Source organism: Anser cygnoides, chromosome 22 (assembly GCF_040182565.1).
Source record: "Anser cygnoides isolate HZ-2024a breed goose chromosome 22, Taihu_goose_T2T_genome, whole genome shotgun sequence".
Lineage (NCBI taxonomy): Eukaryota > Metazoa > Chordata > Aves > Anseriformes > Anatidae > Anser > Anser cygnoides.
In genome coordinates this window covers 5,555,308-5,580,251 of record NC_089894.1, presented here as the reverse complement: position 1 = coordinate 5,580,251, position 24,944 = coordinate 5,555,308, and the positions used below count along the sequence as shown (strand labels likewise).

At 49.2% G+C, this 24,944-nt stretch overlaps 2 protein-coding genes across 4 annotated transcripts in view; both read right to left on the bottom strand.

Moving 5' to 3' along the window:
- Positions 1-30: 30 nt before the first annotated feature.
- Positions 31-16,617, bottom strand: DCAF7 (DDB1 and CUL4 associated factor 7). The gene is made up of 7 exons (XM_048046550.2): positions 16,248-16,617; positions 10,435-10,593; positions 9,922-10,033; positions 8,715-8,833; positions 7,865-8,074; positions 7,166-7,283; positions 31-6,602 (listed from the first exon to the last, which is right to left on the bottom strand). Exons 1-7 carry the CDS (start codon positions 16,383-16,385, stop codon positions 6,430-6,432), a joined length of 1,029 nt encoding a protein of 342 aa, XP_047902507.1. The 5' UTR covers positions 16,386-16,617; the 3' UTR covers positions 31-6,429.
- Positions 16,618-17,806: 1,189 nt separating this feature from the next.
- The window catches only part of KCNH6 (potassium voltage-gated channel subfamily H member 6), a 31,642-nt gene continuing 24,504 nt past the window's right edge, over positions 17,807-24,944 (bottom strand). For 2 of the 3 annotated variants that reach the window (XM_066981767.1, XM_066981769.1), the window contains 7 exons: positions 23,236-23,488; positions 22,549-22,742; positions 22,029-22,128; positions 21,455-21,742; positions 20,892-21,072; positions 19,541-19,739; positions 17,807-19,166 (listed from right to left, as the gene is read on the bottom strand). In XM_066981767.1, coding sequence (XP_066837868.1) covers positions 18,879-19,166; positions 19,541-19,739; positions 20,892-21,072; positions 21,455-21,742; positions 22,029-22,128; positions 22,549-22,742; positions 23,236-23,488 — 1,503 coding nt within the window. In that variant the 3' untranslated portion in view covers positions 17,807-18,878. The remainder of the gene's footprint in view (positions 19,167-19,540; positions 19,740-20,891; positions 21,073-21,454; positions 21,743-22,028; positions 22,129-22,548; positions 22,743-23,235; positions 23,489-24,944) is intronic. The other variant, XM_066981768.1, reaches the window with a different exon arrangement.

Sequence of the window (24,944 nt, the reverse complement as noted above, 5' to 3'; positions counted from 1 at the left end):
AGTTTCAACTCACCACACAGTGAACTGCAGTCAATCTACAAATGTTCCATTTTTATTACAAAGTATGAAAGGCAGAAAATACTGTACCTAATACACAGGAGGCTGAAACTTAGAAAGAAGGTTAAAAAATTTGAATAAAACTACATAGGAAGCAGGAAATAGCATAAAAGGATGCAACATTCCACTTTCAAGCGACTTCAGAAAATTGCCTTAAAATTTACAGAGTTTCAACAGTATGGTTCCATGACTCAGGTGTTAAAATCCATTGTAACAAAACCTTTTGCATTTTCTCCATAAAAATAAAGGAGTATAGGGACACTGCAGTTATCCATGTCAACAACATATGTCTGTTGAATAGCAGGATACTAGGATTCCTCTAGGACAGTATAGTAGCAAAGTTGCAAATCTCAATATGGAAGGTGGAGAAAAGAAGGACAGAAGTAAAACTACTATTGCTTTAACATATTTTAGTGAGAACAAGAAGTCGGGAGTTTCATATGAATGTTTGTACAATCATGCTACAAAGATTACACCTTCAGGAAATTACCACAACGGGACCGTGAATGGAAAGAGCAGAAGGGAAAAAACACACAAAAGTAAACATCTCCTACTGACTATCGGTAACAAAAATGCTTCGGCGCAACAGATTTAAATTACATTTTACACTGCTAGCAACCCAAGTTTAAAAAAAAAGGTTCCTTTTAAATAGTAGATTTCATAATTCATATTCACCAGGTTGTCAGAAAAGCAACACATCGCTTCACAGCTGTACTATGACTTTCACTAGTTCTCGCATTTCTGCCTTTGTTCAGATTCGACAGACCGATTGTCGTCTCTAACAGAGGAGACTTGAGAGTCACACGTTTTACAATCGTGAGAGCAAACTCCAAGGGATGTTGACTTGTGGCTATCAATGAGAGCTGGAACATGGGCTTACAGCTACCCTTTGCAGCGATATTTTTCGGGAAATAATCTTTTTGTTAGATTTTCTGAAAAGGAGTAAATTTGATGTCATACAGAAAGTCATACAGATTTTTTTTTTATGAGTATGAAAATCCTAGCTTGATGCTGAGTATCAAAGGCTGCACAAAAGGCCACTGAGATACATGGCAGACAAAGTTATCTTCTGAAATTAGACAGCAGCGAGCAAGTCTCACAAGTGCCTTTGTCTCTGGAGTCTGCCCACGAATGATGAGCATTCAGTAACTGGTGCTTAGCTGCATTTTTAATTACTGCTTTTTAGTGCTGGTGAATGCTGCTGACCAAAAGTTCTGGAAATCTCTTCCTAAAAGAAGAGTCGGGGCATGCTGAATTCCTCTCAATATCCTCAACAATAAAACATTTCCGACTCTTCTCAGGTAAGTAGGGTGAAATACAGCTGCCTCTCTAAGCAAGCATGAGAAAGTGCTCGTTAAGTGCCACATACAAATAAATCCCCGGATTCTCCGCAAAGATCAAGAGAAACAGGGACACAGTTGACAGTACCTTGCCCATTCCAGAACAGGTTTTGGACACCTTGTTTTTAATGTCCCCTGTACAATAAATACAGGCCTGCTCTGGAATATTGGTCTGACAGTAGAAAGCAGTAAATGTGTAGAGATAACCTGTACTAACTGGTAAGATAACCGTATGGACGTGAGGTGGTAGGGCCATTTTGCTAACCTGCAATGGGAAGACTAACCATTTCAGTATTTTGATGGAACTGTAACTCTGCAATCCATCGAGCCAATAGCTTACCCCTGCTGCCATTCATCCTTTTGAGGATGTTCTGAAAGAGACAAAACACCATTAAACACGAGGAACCGACAAGCTCCAGAATTTAGGCTGTGTGAATTTACAGACGGCAGCAGCAATTTTTCTATCACAAAAACGTTACCCAAAGAATCCAGCTAGATCTGTACACCACCAACCTGCCACCACTGCCGTCAAACAGTAGAAGAGAGATTGCCAAACACTGCCAAGTTCCTAAATAAAGCAAAAGGGACTCCCTGGGTGACAAGCTGCGCTAAATTACTTGGGGTGACCTTGCAAGGTTGTGTCATTCTCTGAATACAGAGCTTCAGTTTAACATAAACAGTATTGTCAAGTGCTCATGGTTTTGGTGTTTAGTAGAAACAGATGAGGGTCCACTAGATACTGACAGCCATAGCCAGTTGAGGATTTCAGTGACTGTTGTATTTAACATTTCATACAAAACACAGACGAACGCCTACCATAAAAAGGCTGAGGAAAAGATGACTCTCCTCCTAATCTTACCAAAAATATACTTGTTAAAGTGCCATCTGCAAGAGAACAAAACAGACACACTCAGCTTTCTTAATTTACATTTAAAACAAGCACAAGAGTATCTGTGAATTCCAATATATTGGACTTCTCCCCTCACCTAGTCCCTGGTAGGCAATGATCTACAGTTGAGCCTGATGCAGCTTTCTCAGTGCGACACCAGGCAAAAATAGATCCTTTTACTATTATCCAGAACATTCAGGAGAGTAATTACAGCTAAGTTTTGAAAGGATCATTAACTTTGACTTATGAGAGGCAGTGCCTCCCCCTTTTAAGTACATTTCAAGGTTCCATACGGAACAACCTGTATTATCAGTCTCCTGTCATACCGCTCTTTGAAAGCGCCGCTTCCTTTCTAAATAGATTGTCAAAGCACTCACATCCTTGCCTTTTAAATCCCTGCACACAGAAGCACAAGTCCGGTATACACAACCTACCATAGGCCGTTTCATTTAGACAATTAAGGGTTAGCATACTACACACTAATTCAACATCCAACTTGTATTCTGGATGTTTTCCCCTCACTAATGAGGTATTACACAATTGAAATCTCCTGGTTGAAGCCCATATACTAGCAACCGGTTGCCCACATAATAGTAGAAATCTGTGGAAAGCTTGGTTTAAACGGAACATAACAACCAGACAATAGCATAATATCTGGAATTAATCAACTGGAGTGCTACACAACTACCGAAGCCAGAGAAAAATGACATTTCTGTACCAGAATCAAGGCCTTGCCTGTACCAAAATAGGCTGCGATTTTCTGCTTTTCTAACCTCACTGATGCTCAGACTTTTCCCTTAATGTTACTGCATACTCAAGGGATACGAGGCATTTGAAAGCAGTTGCTCTGCACCCTCCAGCAAGCACAAAATAATCAAGATCAAATGCTGAAGTATTTATATCCATGAACTTAGAAAAAAAATAATGCTTATGGGGGTTTCATACCCAACATAATTGAATGTTACGCCAGTAAAATGCGACAAACTCTATCTTCTGATTCACAGGGTACAGTGGCAAGTCTCAGGGTTTTATTTTATCTTGCAAATAAACTTGAACCAGCAAGTAGACAGTTAGCTTGCTGCCACTGTGTCAGCAGGTGCTGGCAAAAGGGCACCGAAGTCTCTCACTTCCTCTCTAGATGGAAGTGCCATTTGCACTACAGAACATCTCACCCATGAGGATTTTCATGTCTTTTCAGTCATTAACCTTTCAAGCGACTTCTTTGAAAAGAAGCTATTTTAAGTAGCATCTCCCTGTTCCAAAACAGCCTCTGGTGATTTTGAATGTAATTTCATACAAAGAATGACAACAGATTATGCCCAAAGCAACATGTTATAGACCTAGAAGGTAGCCCAACTGGCTAAACAAACAGGATATGAGTTTTATTTAGAATCCACTGGAGTCCACAAAATTCCTTCACTTGCCTTTGAAGAGTTTGGAATGAGAATCCAATACCACAAGCGAACTTCCATCGGTTTTATGAATGGAAGGGCTGACACTCCAGGTTCACAACAGAATTGTACTCTTAACACTAGCAAAAGCTACCTGGTTATTAGCCCCTTCACGCGTGCTCTTTTCATCATCTTAGTACAAATAGAGATTCTATTCCTAGAGAAGCAGGCTGTATTTGTCATTTAGTATAGCCAATGGAGTCTTTCGGTGACTTTATTTTCAACTAAATTAGCTTATGTCTTTTTTTAAAGCACAATTCGACAGTTGCAAAAGATCTGTTCTTAAGCTAAGCAACAGGCACATTCATCCTTTACTCATGCCATCTATTTAAGAATGAGACTTCAAAGCACAGAGGGGACTCCTGAAGTACTAACGTTACAGGTAGTTCCTGCCATTCCCCAAACCACAAGTTAAATTAAAAGCTTGTCTGGTAACAACTGACTTTGCAATCCAAGCCAAAGTTAAAATCCCTTAGTGACACACGGCATAATATCCACTGTTCGTAATTAAACAGCATATTACAAGTGTGTGCACATTTTTATGAGTTTCTAAAGCTCTGCACGTAATTATACGCTGCTACTAAGACAATCCTAATTTTCATTTAATTCTGAGTATTTTCCAATTTAAGATGAAGCACTATTTAAAAGAGTTAGAACCCAACTGTTTGGCTAACACCGTTCTGATACCTAGATCAAATCTGTGGAACACACTACTCTCAGCACCACAGCTAGTAAGGAAAACCGACCTTCAAGTCAAATGGAGCCTTCTGTCAAAAAATCCTGAACACAGAATGCCATTGACAAACCACGAGCTTAAACTGTGTTAGAGTTTCTTGGCTCTGCAATTAAAAGGGGTGATGGAATAATAATGCTGTTTCTAATGAACTGCAAACAAATTCACAAGGCGGTGCTTTTCTGAGCTCATGCTGAAAAGTAATCTGTAGAAGAATATTTCTCCATGTCCAGAATGACAAAACTTTTCAGAGCCTGTTCTGTACGTGACAGCACTTTCAGTGTCAGTTTTACTGTTTCTCAGCAATCTCTTTTCCCGACTTGCCTTTGGCTGCATAAACCAACAAAATTCAAGTTTGCCAGTGTCCTACTATTTATAATGCTGCCTGGAGTTGTAGGTGAATATACATTAGGTGGAAGGCTGATTTTGATAGTTTCTGACGTTTACATCAAAACTCAGCTGGTATAGCCTCAGAGCCCAGCTACGGTTGTCATGTCTTCATTGGGAGAGCACTGTGGAACATCGATCTGAATAGCTGTGTTATATTAAGACTTCACTGAAGATTTTTATCTTGCCTAATCCACTCAGCTTTGATTGCAAAGTATTACTGTAGAGCGTTCCACTATTCAAAACAGAAACAGATGCCCCTGGACACATCCCAAAAAGACATGAGGATGACAAGTGCCAAACCATAGCCTCTGTGGCACTGTTTCTTTCATTTGAAACCCATCTTCTGTGCATTACATTAGGGAATTCTTTCTTTCAGAGAAACAGCTTTCATTTGGATAGCAGACCAGCTCTTCCAACTCATCTCCTCATTCAACAAGACCTGACAGTACAAAGCAAATATGTTTAGGAAAAAAAGATTGCTTTGCACTCCTTTCAAGAACTCCCAGGAACACAGGCCAAATGCAAAGAAGCTCCAAGGTACAGGTTAACCACAAAATCTTGGTCATATTATTTGCCAATCAAGCAGGCTACAAAGTGTGAAACCATTTTATTTTGGTTCAGATAGTAAGCCCTCTAAGGGGAAATCATTTCATTGGAAATGTCAATCCAAAGTCCATTACAAATAACATTTTTTTGAGAAGTCATTTACCTCAGAGGGAGCTCAAGTCATGCAAGTATCTTCTTTCTGAAACCTATTACCATTCTGTTAGCTAACACAACTGCAGGAGACACACAATAAATTCAGTTATAATTTAAAAATAAGGCCTACCATAGTAGCAACTGCCTCTAGCATCAGAAAAGTGTAAGGAAATTGTGCAACAAGTACTTGTACTTCACAGCACCAGAAAATTCTGCCCAGGTAACCAGGTATTGAGAGCCAAGGCAACAGTTAATTCTGGCAGGCCTTTACTGCCAGGGAGCCTGCAGTGTTATTGTGACTTGTATCAACAAATATATCCTGCTTTGGGCCTATGGAAGTGGATCACATATCAAAAGTAAGAATTCGGGAGAAAAGCCTTACTCAATAGAAAGTTAGCCCAATATATAAAAAACATACAAATGTTTAAACAGTTGCGAGGCAGCAACAACAGGAATGATAAAGATTCCTGCCAAGGTGGCTGTTAACATCACCGTCTTTTTCCCCACCTTGTTTTGCACTTGCATCTGTTGAACTAGTTAGATGTGCTGCCCCAGCTGGCTGACAAACACGTGGACATACGCAGCAACTTAAAGCCTGCAAGCTTATTAACACAGTCAAACAAATATACAGAACTTTAACTGAAGAAAAAAAAAGAAAACCAGAACCCAAAAGGTCCAAGAGGCTCAGCATGTCTCTGCATTTTAGAGTCTTGCGGACAGGAAACACCTGTCCTTGATTCTTGTAACAGTTTCTTGGAACAGTAGATGCAAAGCAACAACAGATACTGGCCACTTGACTTGTGTTGTTCTTACTTTAGAGGGGAGGGGAAATTATACGGCCTTGCCTCAATTCGGCATGAAGCTGTAATGTTACACTCTCAAAATCTCCAGGCAGTTGTTGTAGCAGATAGCTATCCAGTCTGGCTGAGTTGATGCCCACTGTACATTGTTGATTTCTCCCTCTGCTGTATAGGCCAAGATAGGGTCCTCAATGGCACGAGGCATTTGCTGGATGTCCCAGATGAGAGCCTGATGGTCATCCGCTGCACAAGAAAACAAAACAGTAAGTAGAATCAAAGTATTATGGGATCTCCTTACATGGGATCTCCCTAAAAGGGGTGTAGTAGAAGCAGGTAGATAGAATATGGCTGTTGCAGTCCAGATAAGAAATCAAGATGGAGGTACAGTGAGCGATGCAGCTGTTCTCCAACAAAACCTGCACACATCTTTGGATAATTATGTGTTATCCAGGACAGTTATAAACCAAACAATCAGGGGAACTCCAATTGAAAACACTGAAGAACTAGCTTGCAAAAAAACATTAAGAAGTGTGGAAAATAAAATAGCTTAGCCAACAGAGATGCACAGTTTGGGCACTGTGCTCACTACTGCCTCCCAATAAGCAGGTGTCTATTTGCATAAAATTTTTAGGAAAGTCTCTAATAAAAGGCTTCTAAACTTCAGGTAATCTTTAGCAAAAGGCAGTAAGAGAAGTGCATTGACTTTTTGGAAGAGAGGATTTTGCAAATGTAATGGAAAGCTCCCAAGCAGAGATTCACTAACATAGATGGCGAGAGATTGATCTGGAATCTCTTTCCATACCTACCTGCTGTACAAATATGGCAGGAAGAATGAGGCGCCCAAGCAATTCCATTTACACATGCTCTGTGGTTGTTTAACCTGGCAACAGGAGTGCAGGGAACTCTGACATCCAGAATCACAACCTTCAGAAACAAAACAACTAAGTTAATAATTTGCATTTTTTATGTTTTCCTCCAGAAAGCAAAAAGATTTGGACTACGGCTGTAAAGGCTTTCCCAAAGGGTGTACCTGGCAAGCACACACTGTTCTCAAAAGATAGTTTCTAGCTGGTCAGCAAATTGTGTGTATCTCAAAAAGAGTCAGGCCTCACCAGGAGGGCTTGTGAGTTATGAAAAAATGGCAAATGAATTTCGCTCCCCTGAAGCAGCACAGGCGACAAACTAAGGTACATTGCCTTATGCAACGAACTGAGAAAGAACAGGATGACTAAAATACTTGCATTTATGATTTTATGTGAAAGCTGTTGCCCAGCTGGCTCACAGACCCCTCTTAAAAAATCAGCTAAAATGTTTAGGAACCCCAGAGATCTCCAAGTTTATAACGCCAGTTATGTTTAGCTCCTACTGAAATTGCTACAGTAAGAAGTGGTGCTTAATCATACTCCACATAACGACATTGCCCCCTTCCTTCAAAAAGGATTAAGAGCTGAGCAACCTCCCAAAAATCACAGCCACTAGCACCCCCAGGAGAGCTAATGCCTCACCTCCATGCCATCCATAGCCATTGTAGCAAGATAGTTGGGATCCTGCTTGTTCCAGCAAAGACGCAGCAATGGATGGTGCTGTGGGTCTTCATAAATTATGGTGCTATGTTCCAGATGACGGAGATCGAACATCCTCACCGAGCCATCTGCACCAACTGAAGCGAACATATCTCTTCCACCACCTGCACGGCTAAATGCTATGTCATACACCTGCTCGGCACCAGGGCAGAGAAAAACACAACCTCAGTTTTAGTGAGCGCACTGCCTCCTAATTCACAGCAAAATTGATTTTCCATATGGATAACAGAACTAGTAATGACATTTTCTGTTAAATGCTTGAAGTTCCTAGCTAGTTTTTAAGTCACTACATTCGCCAAAGGGAGGGGAAAAAACAACAACTAGTCATGTCATTACAGGATTATTCACTGAAACCGAACACATTTGTTTTCCAGACTCAGATTTTGTTAAAATGAAAGAATCCTGTAAGCTGTTTATTGCCTTTGGTATGCAGTTGATTACAATTCTAGTTTGATGCTTTATCTCATTTTTCTAAAATATTCTAGAGCGTAATCTAGTAAGACAAACGTATTCTCAAGCCCAGATTTTATGATGAGTAAACAGAGCAGTTCTGGTAGCCAACAGTACAGCTTGAATCAGTTTGTAATGTATAAAACCTGTATATCTTAGCTATAACTAATGCATATCAAAGCCATGAATCTTAAGTTTTAGATACATTGAATTTTTGGATAACCAGATTTCTCAAAAAAAAAAAAGAAAACAGAAAAGCCCTTTTCCTTTTCTGCTGCTTTAAAAATATGCAGTGTAAACAACCAAAAAAAAAAGCCATCACCTCTTTGTCATGCGCAATAAGTTGGGTCTTAACATGGCCAGAGACCAGATTTACTCTTCCAAGAACCTGTCCTGTCTCCAGACCCCAGATAGTGCAGGTCGTGTCAATACTAGAAGTACCTGAAACAAAAAGGCTTCTGTTAGCAAAATGAATATTCTTAATATGATAATTTGTGAGAATTTTGCTAATGACTTATTCCATTAGTGTAATAGCCACTGACATCTACAGATCAGAATAGCTACAAGAGCAGCATACAATTAAAGTCAAGGATGTCAACCAGCCAGCAGTCTGCCATGCATTTAAATGACCCAAACCCTTTAGCTGCAGAAAGGGTCTTTCACACAGGAATAAAGTGTAAATAGCTCATGTCTGCTTCAATCTATGCAGAAGCCTGATGCAGCTCTGGGATGAACTTCCCCATCCTTTAAGTCTCATGCACATGTCAAAACCAAAGCCTAATCCTAGAATTGCAATAGCACATCATTATTAACTGATTGCTTCTGTGGACTGAAGGTGGGGCTAGCAGTAAAGCTCTTAAGAGAGAAGCAATGCAACACGGAAAAAATAAATCATGTAGTAAATAATTACTAAGACACATTATCAGTGTTAATCTCTGGGCAAATCCCCCTGACACGAACGGCTGTCCTCTTCTGGAAAACAAACCTCTGCTGAATCAGTCATCACAGATTGACAATTTGTCCCAAAGGCTAAAATTAAGCCTTAAGCATTCAGCCCCCTCCTCCAACTGATTTAAGGGTTCCTGCCTTTACTCCTGCTACTGAAACGATTTTTCAGAAATAAAAAGCCTGGTACGGAGTTTTCTAACCACTCCAGAACACACTGAATAAGTCACAGGAGTTCACATCCGCTTTTACTCAGCACTGGAACACCAGCTCACTGAAGGCTGATAGCTCCTATCTGCAAGGTAGGAACAACTGAGGCAGCAAAGGAACGCCCCTAACCCAACCTCAGTGACCCGCTCCGTACTGGAAGGGGCCACCTTTCAATACAAAAGAGTCTCCAAGAGCTGGCTTTTTTTTGAAACCCAAGACAACGGCAGTTTCTCTGACGTACAAATTTGTCTGCTTGTTAGTTACCAGACTGCTGATTGCAATGACAGCAGTCAGGCACATCTGGGATTTCACCAGACTGAATTCAGAAGCGTGTCTTTTTCACGCCAAAAACCGCAGTGTTTTGTCAGTCTCACCTAGGAGGTACGGATCCACTTCATTCCAATCAAACGATGTTAGCGGAGCACAGAAATCAGAGTTCTTGTTATTGTTCAGCAAGCACTCCAGCCGGGTCTCTGTTTCACCCACCTTTAGAAAAAGCAAAACATCTGACTGAAATAGAAACACCACGCGACTCGTTCCACTTGTACTTCCAACACCGAGTGCTAATCCCGGGTTTCTTTCCTTCAGCTTTACAACCTAAGTGTCTGGAAAACACAACCACCACCTCTATCTTCAACCAGGTGATTAAACCAGCAACTACCACCATAATTCTGCCTCTTCTACAGTCTTCGTATTTAGTAGCGTTATTACTACAGTTAAGAAAAAATTATTCAGTGCTCTGCCTTCGTTTTGTGTCTTAACCTTCACACTGCAGCAAGCACAAGACAACCTGAAAGGAAAGTGAAAAATCTGGTCTCAAGTAAAAAGGAGATAAATATGCAGCAGTTAATATCCGAGTTGTCTCTCCCCAGGGAGGATTTACTCACCCTCCACACACGCAGGTAGTCACCGCTGGTTGCCAACAGGTCTGGGTAGACTCCCTTGGTGTCTGGGATCCACATCAGCTTCGTGGTAGGGTAGGGGTGATCAAAGGTGTTCCTGCAAATGAACTCCGAGCTCTCTTCATCCAAACCAACAAGCTGCACCTGTAAGAAACCATATTTAAAAAGAAAGCATTTTTATCAAAATAATCATTTATAATCATTTATAATTAGTGCATTAGGACAGCGTATTTCAGAAGGATGCCTTCTGTAACCTCAAGGACAATTACAAAGGACCATCACGGCAATGGAATGAGAAATCTTCAAAGCTGCGCTTACAGGCCCAGCTGGGAAGCAAAGCGAAGCACCCATCATCACCACAGTGCTGTACTTTGAAGACAAGATCTCGAGTGAAGCAAAATCCAAGCCTGAAGGACTAAAGCCCACCCTTCTCTTCCACACACTGCAACAGATCGCATCAGCCAACTCTCGAGCTGTTCTCGGTGTCACAGTAGCTAACGCAGCCTGCCACAACTGCACCAAAGGAGAACACAGATTAATCCCACCTGGTGTCAGAAAGTAAAGAGAATTCAAACTTGAAAAAAGGAGGGCGAAGAGAAAACATTGACAAAATTATTCAACTGTTTCGTGTGAAGACCAAGAAAGCAGGCCTGCAGAAGAAGATTTTAGGTAGCTGATCTCCAAATTAGTATTTTTCTTCCCACGGTAATGTGATGAAGGGAAGGGCGAACTTGCCCAGTTGTTAAAGTAAAGCAAGACAGAGCAGACAAGAAGCTATCTCCACATAGCTCGGTCATGACAACACCTGAAGTAATGCTGGTAGTCCCAGACATTATGTTATTAGAAAAATATTGACGTGTCAGAAAGCGCTCAGAGAACAATATGGTGCCGGGAGGATGTGTTTACCTAGCAGTGCCTACAAGACCTAAACAGGATGAGAGCCCCGCTGTGCTAAACGCTGCTCGAACACAAACAGCGAGGACAACTCATTGCAAGCAGTCTGTAAGCTGCTCACAGTAGGAACTTCCTAATACTTTCCACACTGCAGCTTCCTCCTGGAAACGGCGGCTTAATGGACTTACCCTACGATGTTTATCTGGACAATTCCTAAATATTCTGGTATATGCAATTTGGTTAATGAACTACACATTTAAAGTAGACTGGAAATCACCATATTTCCCCCCAGACACACAACACCGCCTCTCCACCATCCTTCAGACCTTAAACTGAAGCATCATCATCAATTACGAGACAATTTAGAGGTGCTCCTAACAAATGCAACCCTTGCAGCTTGTCAAACTGAAGATCCATCCATCCTTTCCACCCTGTAACAGACCCCAGAAGACATCAAAATAAGCCTCTAAAACCAGGCTACGTCTGCCTCGCACTCCCCTCACTGCAGCTACTCCACTTCACACTCCACCACGAACCAGCCCCGGATCTCCCGGTCTTCCGAAGCGATTGACAAAAAGCTCTCTGACTCCTTCAGGGATCAGAAACGCTAAGCGGATTTCACAAAGGAAGCAAGTTGTCCTTGGTCACAGAAAATCTCGTGGCAAGGTCAGAATCAGAAGACAAATGACTTCTAATCATTTCTTTCCCTTTGCTTACGCTGTTTGCAGCTCAACGTGAGGGCATTCAGCCTGTGCAAAGCAATCACCATTCCCCAAACAGCAGCAGATCTCAGACAGCAGAGGACTCGCTTTCCTGGTGTGAACTGACAGATCCCCATGCTGCATAATCGTGTTTAACCCCTCTGCAGAAAAAGCAGCGACTACGTAGCAAGCCAATCCCTTTGTGATCTTGGACATTTTTTTGGTGCAGAGCAGGTTGGAGAACAAAAAGCCCCGTAAGGGCACAAGACCTCCTGGCACCTGCTGAGGAGCAGGTGCCTGCCGCTGACTGTCAGAGCCGGCAGCAGCCTGGGGTAGTTCTGAGCAGGAGGCACTGGTCTGCCCAGAGACAGCAGCAGAAAATACTGCTTGAGGAGCTCTGTTCTCTCCTAGCTCAGCATATTCGAAGGTCTGACTCTTCTCTTCGGACCCGATCACACGCAGCGACTACCGAAGCCCTCCGTCCATCCTCTTGGCGCAGGCTGCAGAGAACGACGGAGTTATTTTCAGGATGCTGCCTGTATGAGAGCCCCGTCTCTCCCTCCTGCAAGCGAGGCGAGATTTGCTGCTGTCGACTACTGCACGAAGCAGTGCCTGAAGGCTAGGCCAGAAAAGCCTGAGGAGATGCTAAAACCAAAGTAATCGTCAGTCAGGAGACGATCTGAACCCTTCTGCATCTACCTGTAACTCGTTCCGGTGGGAAAATGAGGACAAGGGGGTTCAACCTCCATTAGTTTTGCGATTATGCTACAATGGCAGCCAGGAAGGCTACATGATTATTTTATTTCTCCCATACATCAGGATACGCTGCAATTGGCTGTGTGTTTTCCTATCGCAGCCCCAGCTTTTATTTACCTGAGGCTTATTTGCAACACTGCATCTGGGCAAACAAGTGCCTTCCATCAGCATTCATTAACTTCCCCAAAATTCCCTCTTCAACACGATCCAAAAGAAGAATGACATTTCACAATTATTTTAGGGTCAGACACAGTCAGACACTGCGCTGTTTGACCTTCAACACGTGATGGACTTGTCTTTGCAACCCTAAACCTTACAGAAAAATCAAAACCACAGCCTTCTGGTACAGCAACCACCCGGAACGCTCTCCGATCTGAGGCGCTGCGCGGGAGAAGGTGGCAGTCTGGGAAACGCGTGGTCACAACCTGTCCGTCTGCTCCTGCGATGGGAGCGAGCAGCTCACAGCACCACCTCCTCCTGCTTTCTACCTCCCATTTCACCTCTGTCTTACAGGCACGTCCTGAAATCAGCCTTTCTGCCGTCTTCCGCAGATCACTCCTGATCCCCGAAGGCACGGTCAGGGGCCCGCAGCTGCCTCCCGTCGTGCCAGCGATCCACGAGATGTTCTGAAGCCTAACAGCAGTTCGCTAATCCGCGGCGTTCAGGAAAAGCCAGCCTAAATAATTTCAGCTCTTCCCACTGGAGCAAAGTCATCTGTCTTATAGCAGGGAACCGATCAGTGCAGGTGTAGGAGCTGAACCAAAACTCCCTGGGGGTTCAGAGAGATCCTGGCAATCAGCTTCCTCCTGTGCCCTACAGCTCATTAGTAGTTGGGGAGTGACAGCAGTTAGAAGAGTCTGGGAATTGGGGACAGCAGGAAATCGGGGTTTTGCAGTCAGCAGAATTGAATCCCCCACAAATTAGAGGTGCAGGGAGACCTTTTATACATGTAGCCACAAGTACTCGGAGCTCTGGTAATTACTACAGAAATGGAAACTCCCCGAAATGAAGGAGACAAGGATCTGTCCTCTTCCTTCCCCTGCAATTCCAACCCCAGCAGAAGCTGCTGCTACAATGAACGCTTGGTGCATTAAATCTTTTTAAAAACACCTTCCAAAAAATAAATAAAACAGGAGAGTAACAGGGAAAAGGTATATTGACCTATTTGGTTACGTTTTCAGCACACTAGAATTGCTGTTCCGATCTGGGCTTTGGTGCAGTAGGGGGAAGGAAGGAAGTCGGTTATTTAGAACAAAACACCGCAGCAACAGGAACAGAAATGTTCGGTGCTTGTCAAAAGCCTCCAAAGATATCTGAGTGCAAGGAGAAAGCTGAAATGAAAGTGAGTTTTCGTTAGCCTTTTGATTGGTTCCACCTGCAAGTGTATTTTGATGTCAGAAGTTGGCAACGTAAAACATCTCAACCGCGCAGGGTGACTTAGGCAAGAGGACAAAGCTGCCACACATGCCTGAAAAACCTTAAATTTCCACTTATCTCAGAACTCGGGTCGAAAAAAACCTGCTCTAAGCACAACGTTATGGACTTAGGACAACTTCAGTTTTACCACACACACGGACAGAGGCTGGAGCTGAAAGAACTCACAGCTGGCATGCACCCTGCACGACCGCGCAGGGTCTGTCCTAGAGCTCCCAACCTGGAGCCCGAAGCCACTCCTGGAGGGTTTGAGCATCCTCTGAAAGTTTCAGCGAAGGGCTGAGAGTCTCAGAGAGACACCACGAAGAGCGTGCAAATAACCGAGCACTCCCAAGCTCCCTCTGGTCTCCGAAGAAAAGACAACGCCAATACTCTGCGCAATAACACCACTTGCCTGGAGGGCTCTACCTATTATCACCTGCCTACAGCAGAAAACTGCACTGAAAGCACCTTAAAAAAAAACAAAACCCCACCCCTCACCACACAAAAAAACCAGCACCCTTTAAGTGTCACAGCAAAACATCTCAGCAAAGCGAAGGCCACGTTTCACTGCGTTATTGTACAAACTGAACTTTTAATCGCACATTTTCTTTACTTCCAGACTGGCACCTCGTCCTCGTCCAATTACTCTCCTGCTATTCACACCACGCTGCATAAATACAGAACGAGGTGCTTCCAGGGACTGGAGTCAACAGGATTGTCAGTCCTGAATCACTGAGGGCAGGAGAAGCTCTGGGGGATGTTTACAGACAGCGGTAATTTACATAGTCCTACACAGCTTCTGTCTGCAACAACTAAGTGTAAAGGATAAAAAAAAAAGTGGCTGACTCAACTGCCTTTATGGTTGAAGCCTGAACTGAAAAGCAGACTTGATAGCGCTGTAATTGGGAACAATAATCCCCGGGGAATGACCCAAACTGAAAAGCACCAGAAACACGTCCCTTATTAACCAACTCTACCACTTCTAAACAAGAAAAAAAAAATATTCACAGGTTGGCGATTTGGCCTTTAAACAAACGGAAAGTTTTTGAGCTCAGTGAGCTGCAATCCCCAGCACCCCGATGGCGCTCAGCAGTGGGAGGACACAACTCATTCGTAGCCGGATCAGCGGCTGGACTACAGCACGCTCCGTGAGCATCATGCCAGGACTGCTGCAGGTGCAGTGATTTAACCGCTCTGAGATGTCACCCTGCCCCTACTGATCACATCTCACGACATCCTTCCCAAAGCCCAGTCCCCGACACCAACTTTCGGCCTTATTTTCTCCGCTAAGCAGCTCGACAAAGCTAGAAAACGCACATGCTATAAACACAAAGCTCTACTTGCAACAGCTTCAGTTTCACACAAGTTTCTGGATGCTCTGTAGCTAGGTTTATTTCCTCATCTCTTCCCTGCCTGTATGCATTCATCTCCCCAGACGGGTGCAATAAAGGCTGTTGAGAGGTGAAGGGTGAAATGCCTGAAGAGACGGGCACATCTCTGCTACCTGCACAAGGCTCCCTGCTTCGATCTGGAGGGAATGCTGAGGATACGACCACGCGCTCCTTGTCAGCATTCCTCTCAGAGCCGAGTAAAGGCACCGAGGGATTACAGCCTCGTGAAAAAGCCACCACAGCAGCCTTCCACGAGGAGAAAAAACGGTAAAAAAAAGGCGTAACGCTTCTGACGGAGCCTCACCCCAGCTCCCTCCCAGACTTGAGTCCTGGCCGAAAACTTTCTGCACAAAAAGCCGGGGGGGGGGGGGGGGGGTTGAGGCCAGCGAGGAGACCTCTCTGTGAGCAGCAGCACCCCCACCCCGACCCCTCGGCCTCCCGGCACCCCAAACCCCACAGGGAAGGACCCAACCGGGGGGGGGGGGCACCCAGGGGAGGCCCCGCCTGGCTCCCAGAGCCGGGGCCGAAGCACGGGACCCCCGCAGCCCCCCCCAACCCGCGGGGGTGGTGCCCGAGGCGGAGGGGGGACCCCAAAAAAACCCTCCCGGGGCCCTTAGGGGAGGGCCGTGCCCGCGCCCACCTTGTTGTTGTACTCCTCCACGAAGCTGCCCAGCGCCAGGCGGAACCGTTTGTCCGGCCGCACGCTCCAGTTCATGGCGTACACGGTCCATGGCGCCTCGTACTTGTAGATCTCCTTCCGCTTGCCGTGCAGCGACATGGCGGGGCCGGGGGGGGGGACCGGGACCGGGACCGGGACCGGGACCGGGGACCCCGGGCTGGGCTAAGGGGGGGTGGGGGGAGGGCGCTGGGCCCTGCTGAGGGGAAGGGGCCGGGGAAGGGCCCGAGGCAGGCGCTGGACCCGGCCGAGGAGGCGGCGGGGAGCGGGGGAGGCCGCGGCGCCCCCAGGCCCGGCCTCAGACGCCCGGCGGCGGCCGGTTGGGATTCGGGCCCCTCACACAACGGGAGCGGAAGCCGCGCGCGGAGGCCCGCCCTCTGAGCGCGGGTTGGGCGCCTCTGGTGTCAATTAGCCCGACTGTTGGCTATTGGGTGTTTTTCACATCCGTTTGGCGCTGAGCAGTATTTTATTGGTTGGTTTGCCCTTCCCTTGCCGGGATAACCTACCGCGGAGGTTGGTCCCGCCCTAGAGGGAGGCCACGCTCGTTCTCGGCATCTCATTGGCTGCTAGGGGTTGCAGCGGCGCGAGGCGGGCTCTTGAGCCCTTATTGATAGCCGATTGGCTGGAAGCGCTGTCTGTCACGCCAGCCTGAGGCCCGCTTCAGGCTCTCCCCGGTGTCGCGAGTTCGAATCCCGCCTCCGCCGAGGGGCGGGCTGGGGGTGGGCTGGCCTGTAATTAGCCGAAGTTTAATTCCAGGGCTTTACGTTCAGTAACGCCAAGGAGCCCGGCTGTGCGCCGGCTTCCCAGGAAGCTCGTGCCTGCAGCCGGGCAGGCTGAGGCACAGCGCCTGGCTTGAGCCCCTCATGCTGGGGCAGGTGGTGCCTGGGGACCCAGAACAGGGTGCGGGTGCTCCCTTGGGTGCTCCCTTGGGTGCTCCCTGGGTGCTCAGGTGCCTCCTGGAGCATGGCAAGGAGCAGAGGTGCCCAAACGCCGTGAGCCCAAAGCTGAGCTGGCCTGGCTACAGATGGTGGCTTTGTGGGACACGGCCAGGGCAGGGCAAAAAGCAGGCGGGGAGCAGCCCCCAGGGCAGAGATCAGCGGGGGGGGCAGGTCTGAACCCCGGGCCCTGCCTTCCTCAGGGGATGCGCGTTGGGTTCCAGGTAGCGCTACGTTATCCTGAAATCCAGCGTGTACCAAGGGCTCTTGGTGCGATCTCTGCCTGAGGTGTGTTTGCTGGATCATTTCACGTACACAGGGGAACAGGAGCACGCTGGTAAAAGTCAAAGAGCTTTCCCCGTTGTTGCTGAGACCGAGCTGCATCCTACTGGGAACGAATTGCCAACCAGCCCTGTCCTTGATCTGCAGGGTCTGCAAGTGGCCTCCGTTAGCCCCGCACTCCCTGGAAAAGAACAGCTTTGTGATTTCACCACAACCTTTCCAGGGATCTTTACAGATCAGCAGCTTCCTCTGTACTGCCAGGAGTGAATTTATATATATTCCCAACAAACACAGCTGTAATCCACGTTAGGTGCCAAAAACATCTTTATTAGCAAAGTGTACACTAAAACTCCAGAGAAAGAGACGCTCACAGTTTTACTACTCTCAAAGGGAGCTCAATACATTACTTGAGCAGGCGGCCTAGGACTGTCACAGCATCTAACCGAACAGCGAGGCGGCAGTGCTAAGTGGGCTTCTCCTACGGGGGGTGCTGTGGGAGTCTGCCAGGGAAAGGGCTGAGGAGGAGGAAGCATCTATCAAACCTTTATCAAAAGAGAGAAGCTGGGAGGAAGGGCTGGAGACGAGGTGTCTGGGACTTTTCGCCTTTCTGGGATTGTGCTTTTGAGTTTTGTGCTTTATGTCCAGGCCGGTGACCAGCTGGGTTCCTACAGGGATTTGTGAGACGCGTGTTGGGGTTTGCAAGGCGCAGTTGGCCTTGCTGGAGAAGTCAGTGCCCTAGGACTCGTGCTGAAGCATGCTGAAGTGGCGGGGGTTGTTGGCTCTTAGTGTCTCAGTGGCCATCAGGTAGGACAGGGATAGCTTCTGTCCTCTGTCCTTGTCCTGGGCTTCCCACCTGCAGCTCCCCCCAGTACCGCACTGTGGAGATCTCCTCCTCCTCTGGTTGACTCCCCTTTTTGTGGTGCCCACAGGCTCCGCTGGGCCAAGCCCAGTACCAACGCAATGGTCCCGGCTCCAAAGAGCTGACAGCAAAGCGCCCTCGCGGCTGAGAGCCACGGATTTGCTCCCCTCCAGTCGCTGTGGCTCACTCGGCTTGTGCTGCTCTCGAGAGGAAGCCTTGGCAAGGAAGAGGCGGTGGGTGCTGTTTGGCCTAGCCAGCCTGTTGGTGGCCGTAAGAAAGAACTGCTCTGGGTTCACTATAATGTGCAAATGAAATCTACTCTATGGAAACCGCTGGAAAACGTTGATCTTGGAAGCCAGCCACTCTACTCTTCCTTTCACGGTGGCAGAAGACAGCTACAAATTATACCCCTGAGCCAACGGCATTGTCCTCCGTCTTACCCCTGCAGTCAAAATCAACATCAACTGACCGAGCTCACAGTTGAGGTTCCTCTTGACTTGCTTCGCAGCCCCCACATCTCTAACTTCCAGGAAGCACTGGGTCGGAGAGGTGTCTCTGAATGTCCTGGTGCTCGGAAGATGCCTCCAAGTGCTCAGGGAGGGAAGGGAAACGAGAGCCCCGCAAGAGTCCCTGGGTATTTGGTGCCCTTTGGTGGGGAGGCTCTGGGTTTGGGAGAGGTGGGGAATGGTGCTCCTGTTCGGAGTAGACCGTCATGGTTTCATCGGATGCCACGGTGAGGTGCATCCCGCTCGACAAGGAGTCCCTGGATTTCAAGTGGAACTTTTCTACCTCCGTGTAGCTCGGGTTCTGGTGGGAAAGGAGGAACCAGGTGGGTTATGGCAAAAGCAAAACAAAGTAGGCATGCTTTCTCCTCACCCCATCAGGCCTTAACCCCCCAAAAATGTTATTTTGGGCTTGGGGAAGCCTCGGAGGAGAGGAACCCACCCCATTCCCTACTGACTGGGAAACCTGGTAGCGCTGTGCCCACAAATCAGTGGCAGAAGCATCCCCAAAGTAGATCCTCTCCAGTTTCATGGCTCCTGGGCTTTGTCTGAACCCCAACAAACTTAGCTGTGTTTTGCATGCAGGGAGGCTGGAGAGAACTGCCGGCCCTCCGGGGCCCTTCATCTGGGGGCAGAAGGAAGCTCGGTGGGTGCTGAGCCAGGACAGGGTGGCCTTACCTGCCCCAGGGCCGTCTGCTCCTCATCCTCCAGGGGTGCGCAGGGGGCGAGCGGCTCCAGGCTCCGCGGGACGATGCCGTACATGGCCAGGTTGTGCGAGGACGGCGAGATGGGGCTGTACGCGGGCGGCACTTGGGACAGCTGGCGCTGCAGGAGCTGGAGGATTATATTAATGTCTGACGACATCCTGGACTCCAGCCTGGGGACAGAGCAGCCCAGCGTTAGCGCAGTGCGTCCCGCTGCACCCCGTGAGAGCCGGACCCGCGGCTGGGCGGGGAGGAGGTGCTGATTCGGCTGCCTGCGGGTGATGCTGCTCTGCCTGGTGCTGCTTGGGGAGATTTTTAGCAGAGCTTCAAACCGGTGCTGCCACAGAGAGATCAGTCCTGCCGCCTCTCTCCTGCCACACTCAATTTTCCCCCGCCTAGTTTTATTTTTTTGTGGAGCCAAACCAGGATGTGGAGCAGGGAACTGAGCAAAGTTAAAACTACCCCGGAGGGGGGGAAAAACGCAGTGGTTAGTTTTAACCTGGATCAATTCTGCAGGCCAGCTGCCTGTGCTGACAAATGGGAGCAAGATGGGTTGGTGCCAACCTTTTTGAATGGAGTAATAGAAGGAAAAAGAAAAGCAGAATAAGCCCCTTCCTTCTGCCTTGTCCTAACCTCAGGTGAAACGAGCAGCTCTGGCAGCAGTGGGCACAGCTCTTCTTGCAGGCAATAGCCCCGCTAGTGCTATCAGAGCAGATGGGAGGTCTGGCTCCCATTGCTGGGACTGGCACCTTGGTGAGACACCGAAATATGTGCACGGGCACTGGGGTGAAGTGAGATTAACACGTGCAGCACCGTGAGTGGGAGAGCTGGCTGCTCGTGTGGGTGCTGCCTGGGGCCTTTAAACCCGTGTTTCCAGTGCAGTCTCTTCCTTTTTATTCAAAAATCTTGTCCTTTTTCTTATTTAGAAGGCAACGATGTGCATGAGGCTTGAGCAAGAGGAATTTTGCAGCTCTTTGCAAGAGGAAGAGGAGGCCTGCAAAGGGCTCAGGCTGTGAGCCTGGGCGTGCTTTCACGCCTGTGGTTGCATCAAGCCCGGAGGCAGTGGCAGAGCAGCAGATGCCAGTGGTGATGGGATGGCAGAGACGAGGTGCTGGGCTGCAGCCAGGGCCGAGACTTGCACTTTGAGAAGCTGCTGCATTTACAAATCACCTCCACCTCCTCCCCAAGGACTGCAGTGTCCCAGGGGGTCAGGAGGTGGCATCTGCTGCACACAGAGCCTGGTGCAGCCACCCTTGGAGAGCAGGAGAAGGTGATGGCCCAGAGTTCTCCCCCCCAGGTTCTCTCCAACCCTGTGCCCTGCCCACCTGCTGAGCTGGGCCTGCAGGAGCTCCAGCCTGGACTCGATCTGCCCTGGCCTGTAGTCGCTGTGCAGGGGGATGTCCCGTGAGCTGTGCACCAGGGAGACGTGCTGCAGGGGCTCCGGGTGGTGGTTCGGCCTTCGGTCCTCCCAGAAGGTGAACATGTTGGGGATGTCCAGGGGGGTGGCTGGAAGGAGAGGAGACCCCTCAGCACCTCTGACTTGTGTTCCCCAGCTTCCTGGCATGGAAATGCTCCAAGACCCACCACCCTACGTGCTCACGGAAAGCCACCCCCTGACATATATGGTGCTCAGGGAGAGTCCAGCACCCTGGCAGCTGAGGTGCTTATGGGGATCCATCACCCTTGGCACCCAAGTTGCTCATGGGCAGTCCACCACAGTGGCACCCACCACACTTATGGAAGCTGCTACCTACTGTGTGGCCCAGCACAGATCTGGCCCTTTGGGACAGCTCCAGAGGGGTCCCTGGGTGCTAGGAGAAACCCCATGGCACCGGCGTTACTCCTAGCATCCTTTCTTCCACCCTCCTACCAGCTGCAGATGGGCTACCTGTGTAGGACTGGCTGCTCTCTGCCGCCTGCTTGCCGACCTCCGTGCTGCTGACGTTGGCAGTGATGAGGCTGAGCGTGGGCAGAGCAAAATCATCCTTTTTGGATGCGGGGAAGGGCTCAGCTTTCGTGGGGCTGCTGGGCTTGGCCTCGTCGTCGCTGGTCTGGGAGCAGGGGGTGGTGCTGCTGCCCAGGTCATCCCACTGGTCCTTACTCAGCGGGTCCTGCGGGTTGGTGAGCTCTGAGTAGGTGTGATACTGCTCAGCATCAGAGGTGCCCGTGTCTGGGTCTGTGGGGCAGCACAACAGGTTAATTCGGGGAGTGGCACGGTGGTAAAATCAGCCCCCACCCCCTCTAGGGTGCTTGTAGGGCTGGGGCATCCTAAGGAGAAGAAGGGAAGGCAGCATGGGTGTCAGTGTGGGGACGTACTGGGACAGAAGCACCGCTTTGGGGTGCCTGCCAGGGCAGCGATTGAATGGCAAATCCTGCTCCCTGGCTCTGCCAATGCTTCGGGCTGCGGAGCTGGCACGGGGCCGGGAATGGCCGGGGCACGGCGAGGGAGGCAGGGGACTCACCGGGCTTGTTGGGCTGGCAAAGGGAGTGCTTGCGTCGGCGCACCCGCCGGTAGGTGCAGTCGTACTCCTCGCTGAGCGGTGTGCGGGGAACGCTGTCTGCCTAAGGGACAAGAGGGGCTGGTCACCAGGACAAGGTGCCATGGCCCACCCATGGGTACTGCGGCCCATCCATGGGTGCCATGTCTCATCCATGGGTGTCACAGTCCATCCATGGGCGCCATGTCCCATCCATGGGTGCTATTTCCCATCTATGGGTGCCATGTCCCATCCGTAGGTGCCACCGCCCAACCACCATCCTTCTAGGGCTGGTCTCCAGCCACCTCTGGCTCTTCTTCACTTCCCCATCCCACACAGCAACTCCTGGGCTGGTGTCAGAGCTCAAGGGACCCTAAGGGCTGGCCTGAGAGCTCAGAGACTGAGCGAGGAGCACAGCCTGATGTCCTCGCTTCAGCCCTCCAAATTCAGCTGGCCAAATTTAAGGCACTGACCGACCCATCCCCGGGACAACCCTAGCACTCACATCTCGCAGGTTGAAGGTGATTTCTAAGTTGCTCCAGAAGTTGTCGGAGAAGGCCGGGTACATGTCCAGAACCTCCAGCAGGTCCTCCCGCTGGATCTTGTGCAAGTCGCAGTAGGTCAGGGCCCTCACATCGGCATTGGACTTCCCTGGGCGGGCATAGAGGCTGATGGGCTCCCCGAAGATGTCATTCTTCCCTGTGCCAACAGACAGCTCGTTAGGGAGAGGTGGGGGCCCCACTCCAGCTCTGCTGGATCAGGAGACCTCACTTTGGGGCTTGGGGAGAAGGGGGTGCCCAGAAACCCCGACCTTGAGTGTGGATGTGGGGATTACACCATGAAAGCCACCACTGATGGGGAGACCAAGCCAGGGCGGTGGGTCATCAGTGACAGCTGGGGACTGCTGAACCATGCCCTGCTATCTATCTTCAGTCCTTTGGGGCCTCTCCCCGTCATCTCCAGGCAATCCTCCATCCTACGTCCACTGGTATGGTGACCAGCCGGATGATGAGGATCAAATTTTCCTTCTCCAGGACTCGGAGAAGTCCTCTGCCCCTCACCTGCCGCCCTGTGTCCATCGCTCATCACCCTTTACCTAGCATTCCTTGTCCATTGCCCATTGCCCTTCACCCATCACCCTTCACCCCTTGCCCAGCGCCCCTCGCTCTCCCAGAAGGAAGGACTTCTCCACCTAGGATGGCCACCACAATGTCTTCCCGGAGGATCTCAATGGAGCCCCGGGAGATGAAGTAGAGCGTGGTGAGGACGTCCCCGTAGTGCACCAGGGTGTCTCCGGGCGGCGCGTGGGTCGTCTTGAACTTCATGGCCAGGGCTCGCAGGCAGCCTTTGCTGGCCCCTCGGAAAGCCTTGCAGTTCTGCAGCAGCGTGCGGTTGAGGTGGAGGCAGATGTCTGCCTGCAGGCAGTCGGGGAAGCCCTTCAGCACCTGCAGAGAGCGAGGGAGAGATGCCCTCACACCGCTGTCCCCAGGAAGGACGGCCACGGTCCTGCCCACCCCGGGGTGCTGCATGTTGTGGCCAAATGGGGAGCCCCCAAAAAGCCAAATCCCAAAGCTGGGGGCATCTTCTGAGCTTCCCTTGGTGGACGCCTGCTGTCCCTGGCTTGTAACACCTGTGCTGGGGATGAAAGCACTCCCGAGCAATAAATAATAATAATAACCAAATTAATCTATTTATACCTGCTGGTGGCATATCCCCCTTTCATCTTTCCACCCACTAATCTTGGCTAAATGAGAGCGCAAACTGGTAACGAGGTGCTGTCCTAATTAAACAGCACCTGCCTGAACGCCAAGAAGCAGCACAGGCCAGTTGTGTGCAGCAACAGCTAAATATACCCGTGGCAAACACCTCTCCTCGAACAAAAGCTGAACCTGAAGGTGAAATCAAGGTAAAACTGGCGACACGGAGAAAGCCGCTGCCACCGAGGGCTTCGGATGCCTAGTCTGGATGCCTTAGTTTGGATGCCTAGTTAGGATGCCTTAGTTTCCCTACTGGGAAATCGGGGGCGGACACTTCGATCGGGACGTGGGATGATTGATCTGAGTGTATTGTGTCTTAGCAGCATCCAGCAGGAGCTGGTGTGAGCAGAGGCACGTCCAAGCTCAGCTCGTCGCAGGGGATTTGTGCCAGGCCCTGTGCTTTGCGGGGTGCTGTGGCTTCGCTTCCAGCTATTGCCACCAACGTCCAGCTCAGGGTGCTCCCTCCATGGGAGAGGGGTAACCTCAGGCTATCCCAGCAGCAAAGCTCCCAGTGCTGCCCAGTTTATTGAGGCAGCAGCTGTTGAATTAATGCAAATCTGTCCCCTGGTAGTGCTCAAGGATGGAGGAGGATCAAGTCTTTGAAAAAAAAAAAGGGAGGATGAGCTGGGAACGAGCGGGTTAGCAGCCTGGCGAGGGCTGCAAGCTGGGGAGCACCAGGTGCCACCTCTCTCCTTGCCTTGCCCCTTCTCATTCCTCTCTGCCTTGCAGCTGGCTGAGCCAGCACGTTTGTGCACAGGACCCCATGGCCATTAGTTAAGTCCTGCCACCCCGAGACCACCCCAAAACCACCCCAGGCTGAGCCCCCCCTGTGCCCCACGGTGCCTTGGTGCCATCCAAGCCACCCCACCAGGCTCGGAGCCCCGGCGCCTCTCCAGCGTGGCTCCCCCATTGATCCCCCCTTTGCTAACAAACAGCTGCCTCTCTGGGCTCTAATTAAAATGGATTGAGGTTTATTTAAATGCCCTCCTTTCCCTGCTGCCGAGAGCGGGATGCACTTTGCTTAGCAACCGGCAGCATGAAGAGGAGCTGGATCGATCCCGGCTCTGCGGCACCAGCAGACACCGTCCTGAAAGCGCTTGGCGCCGATGGGGGCTCTGAGCTCCTCGCTGGCACCAAAGCCGCC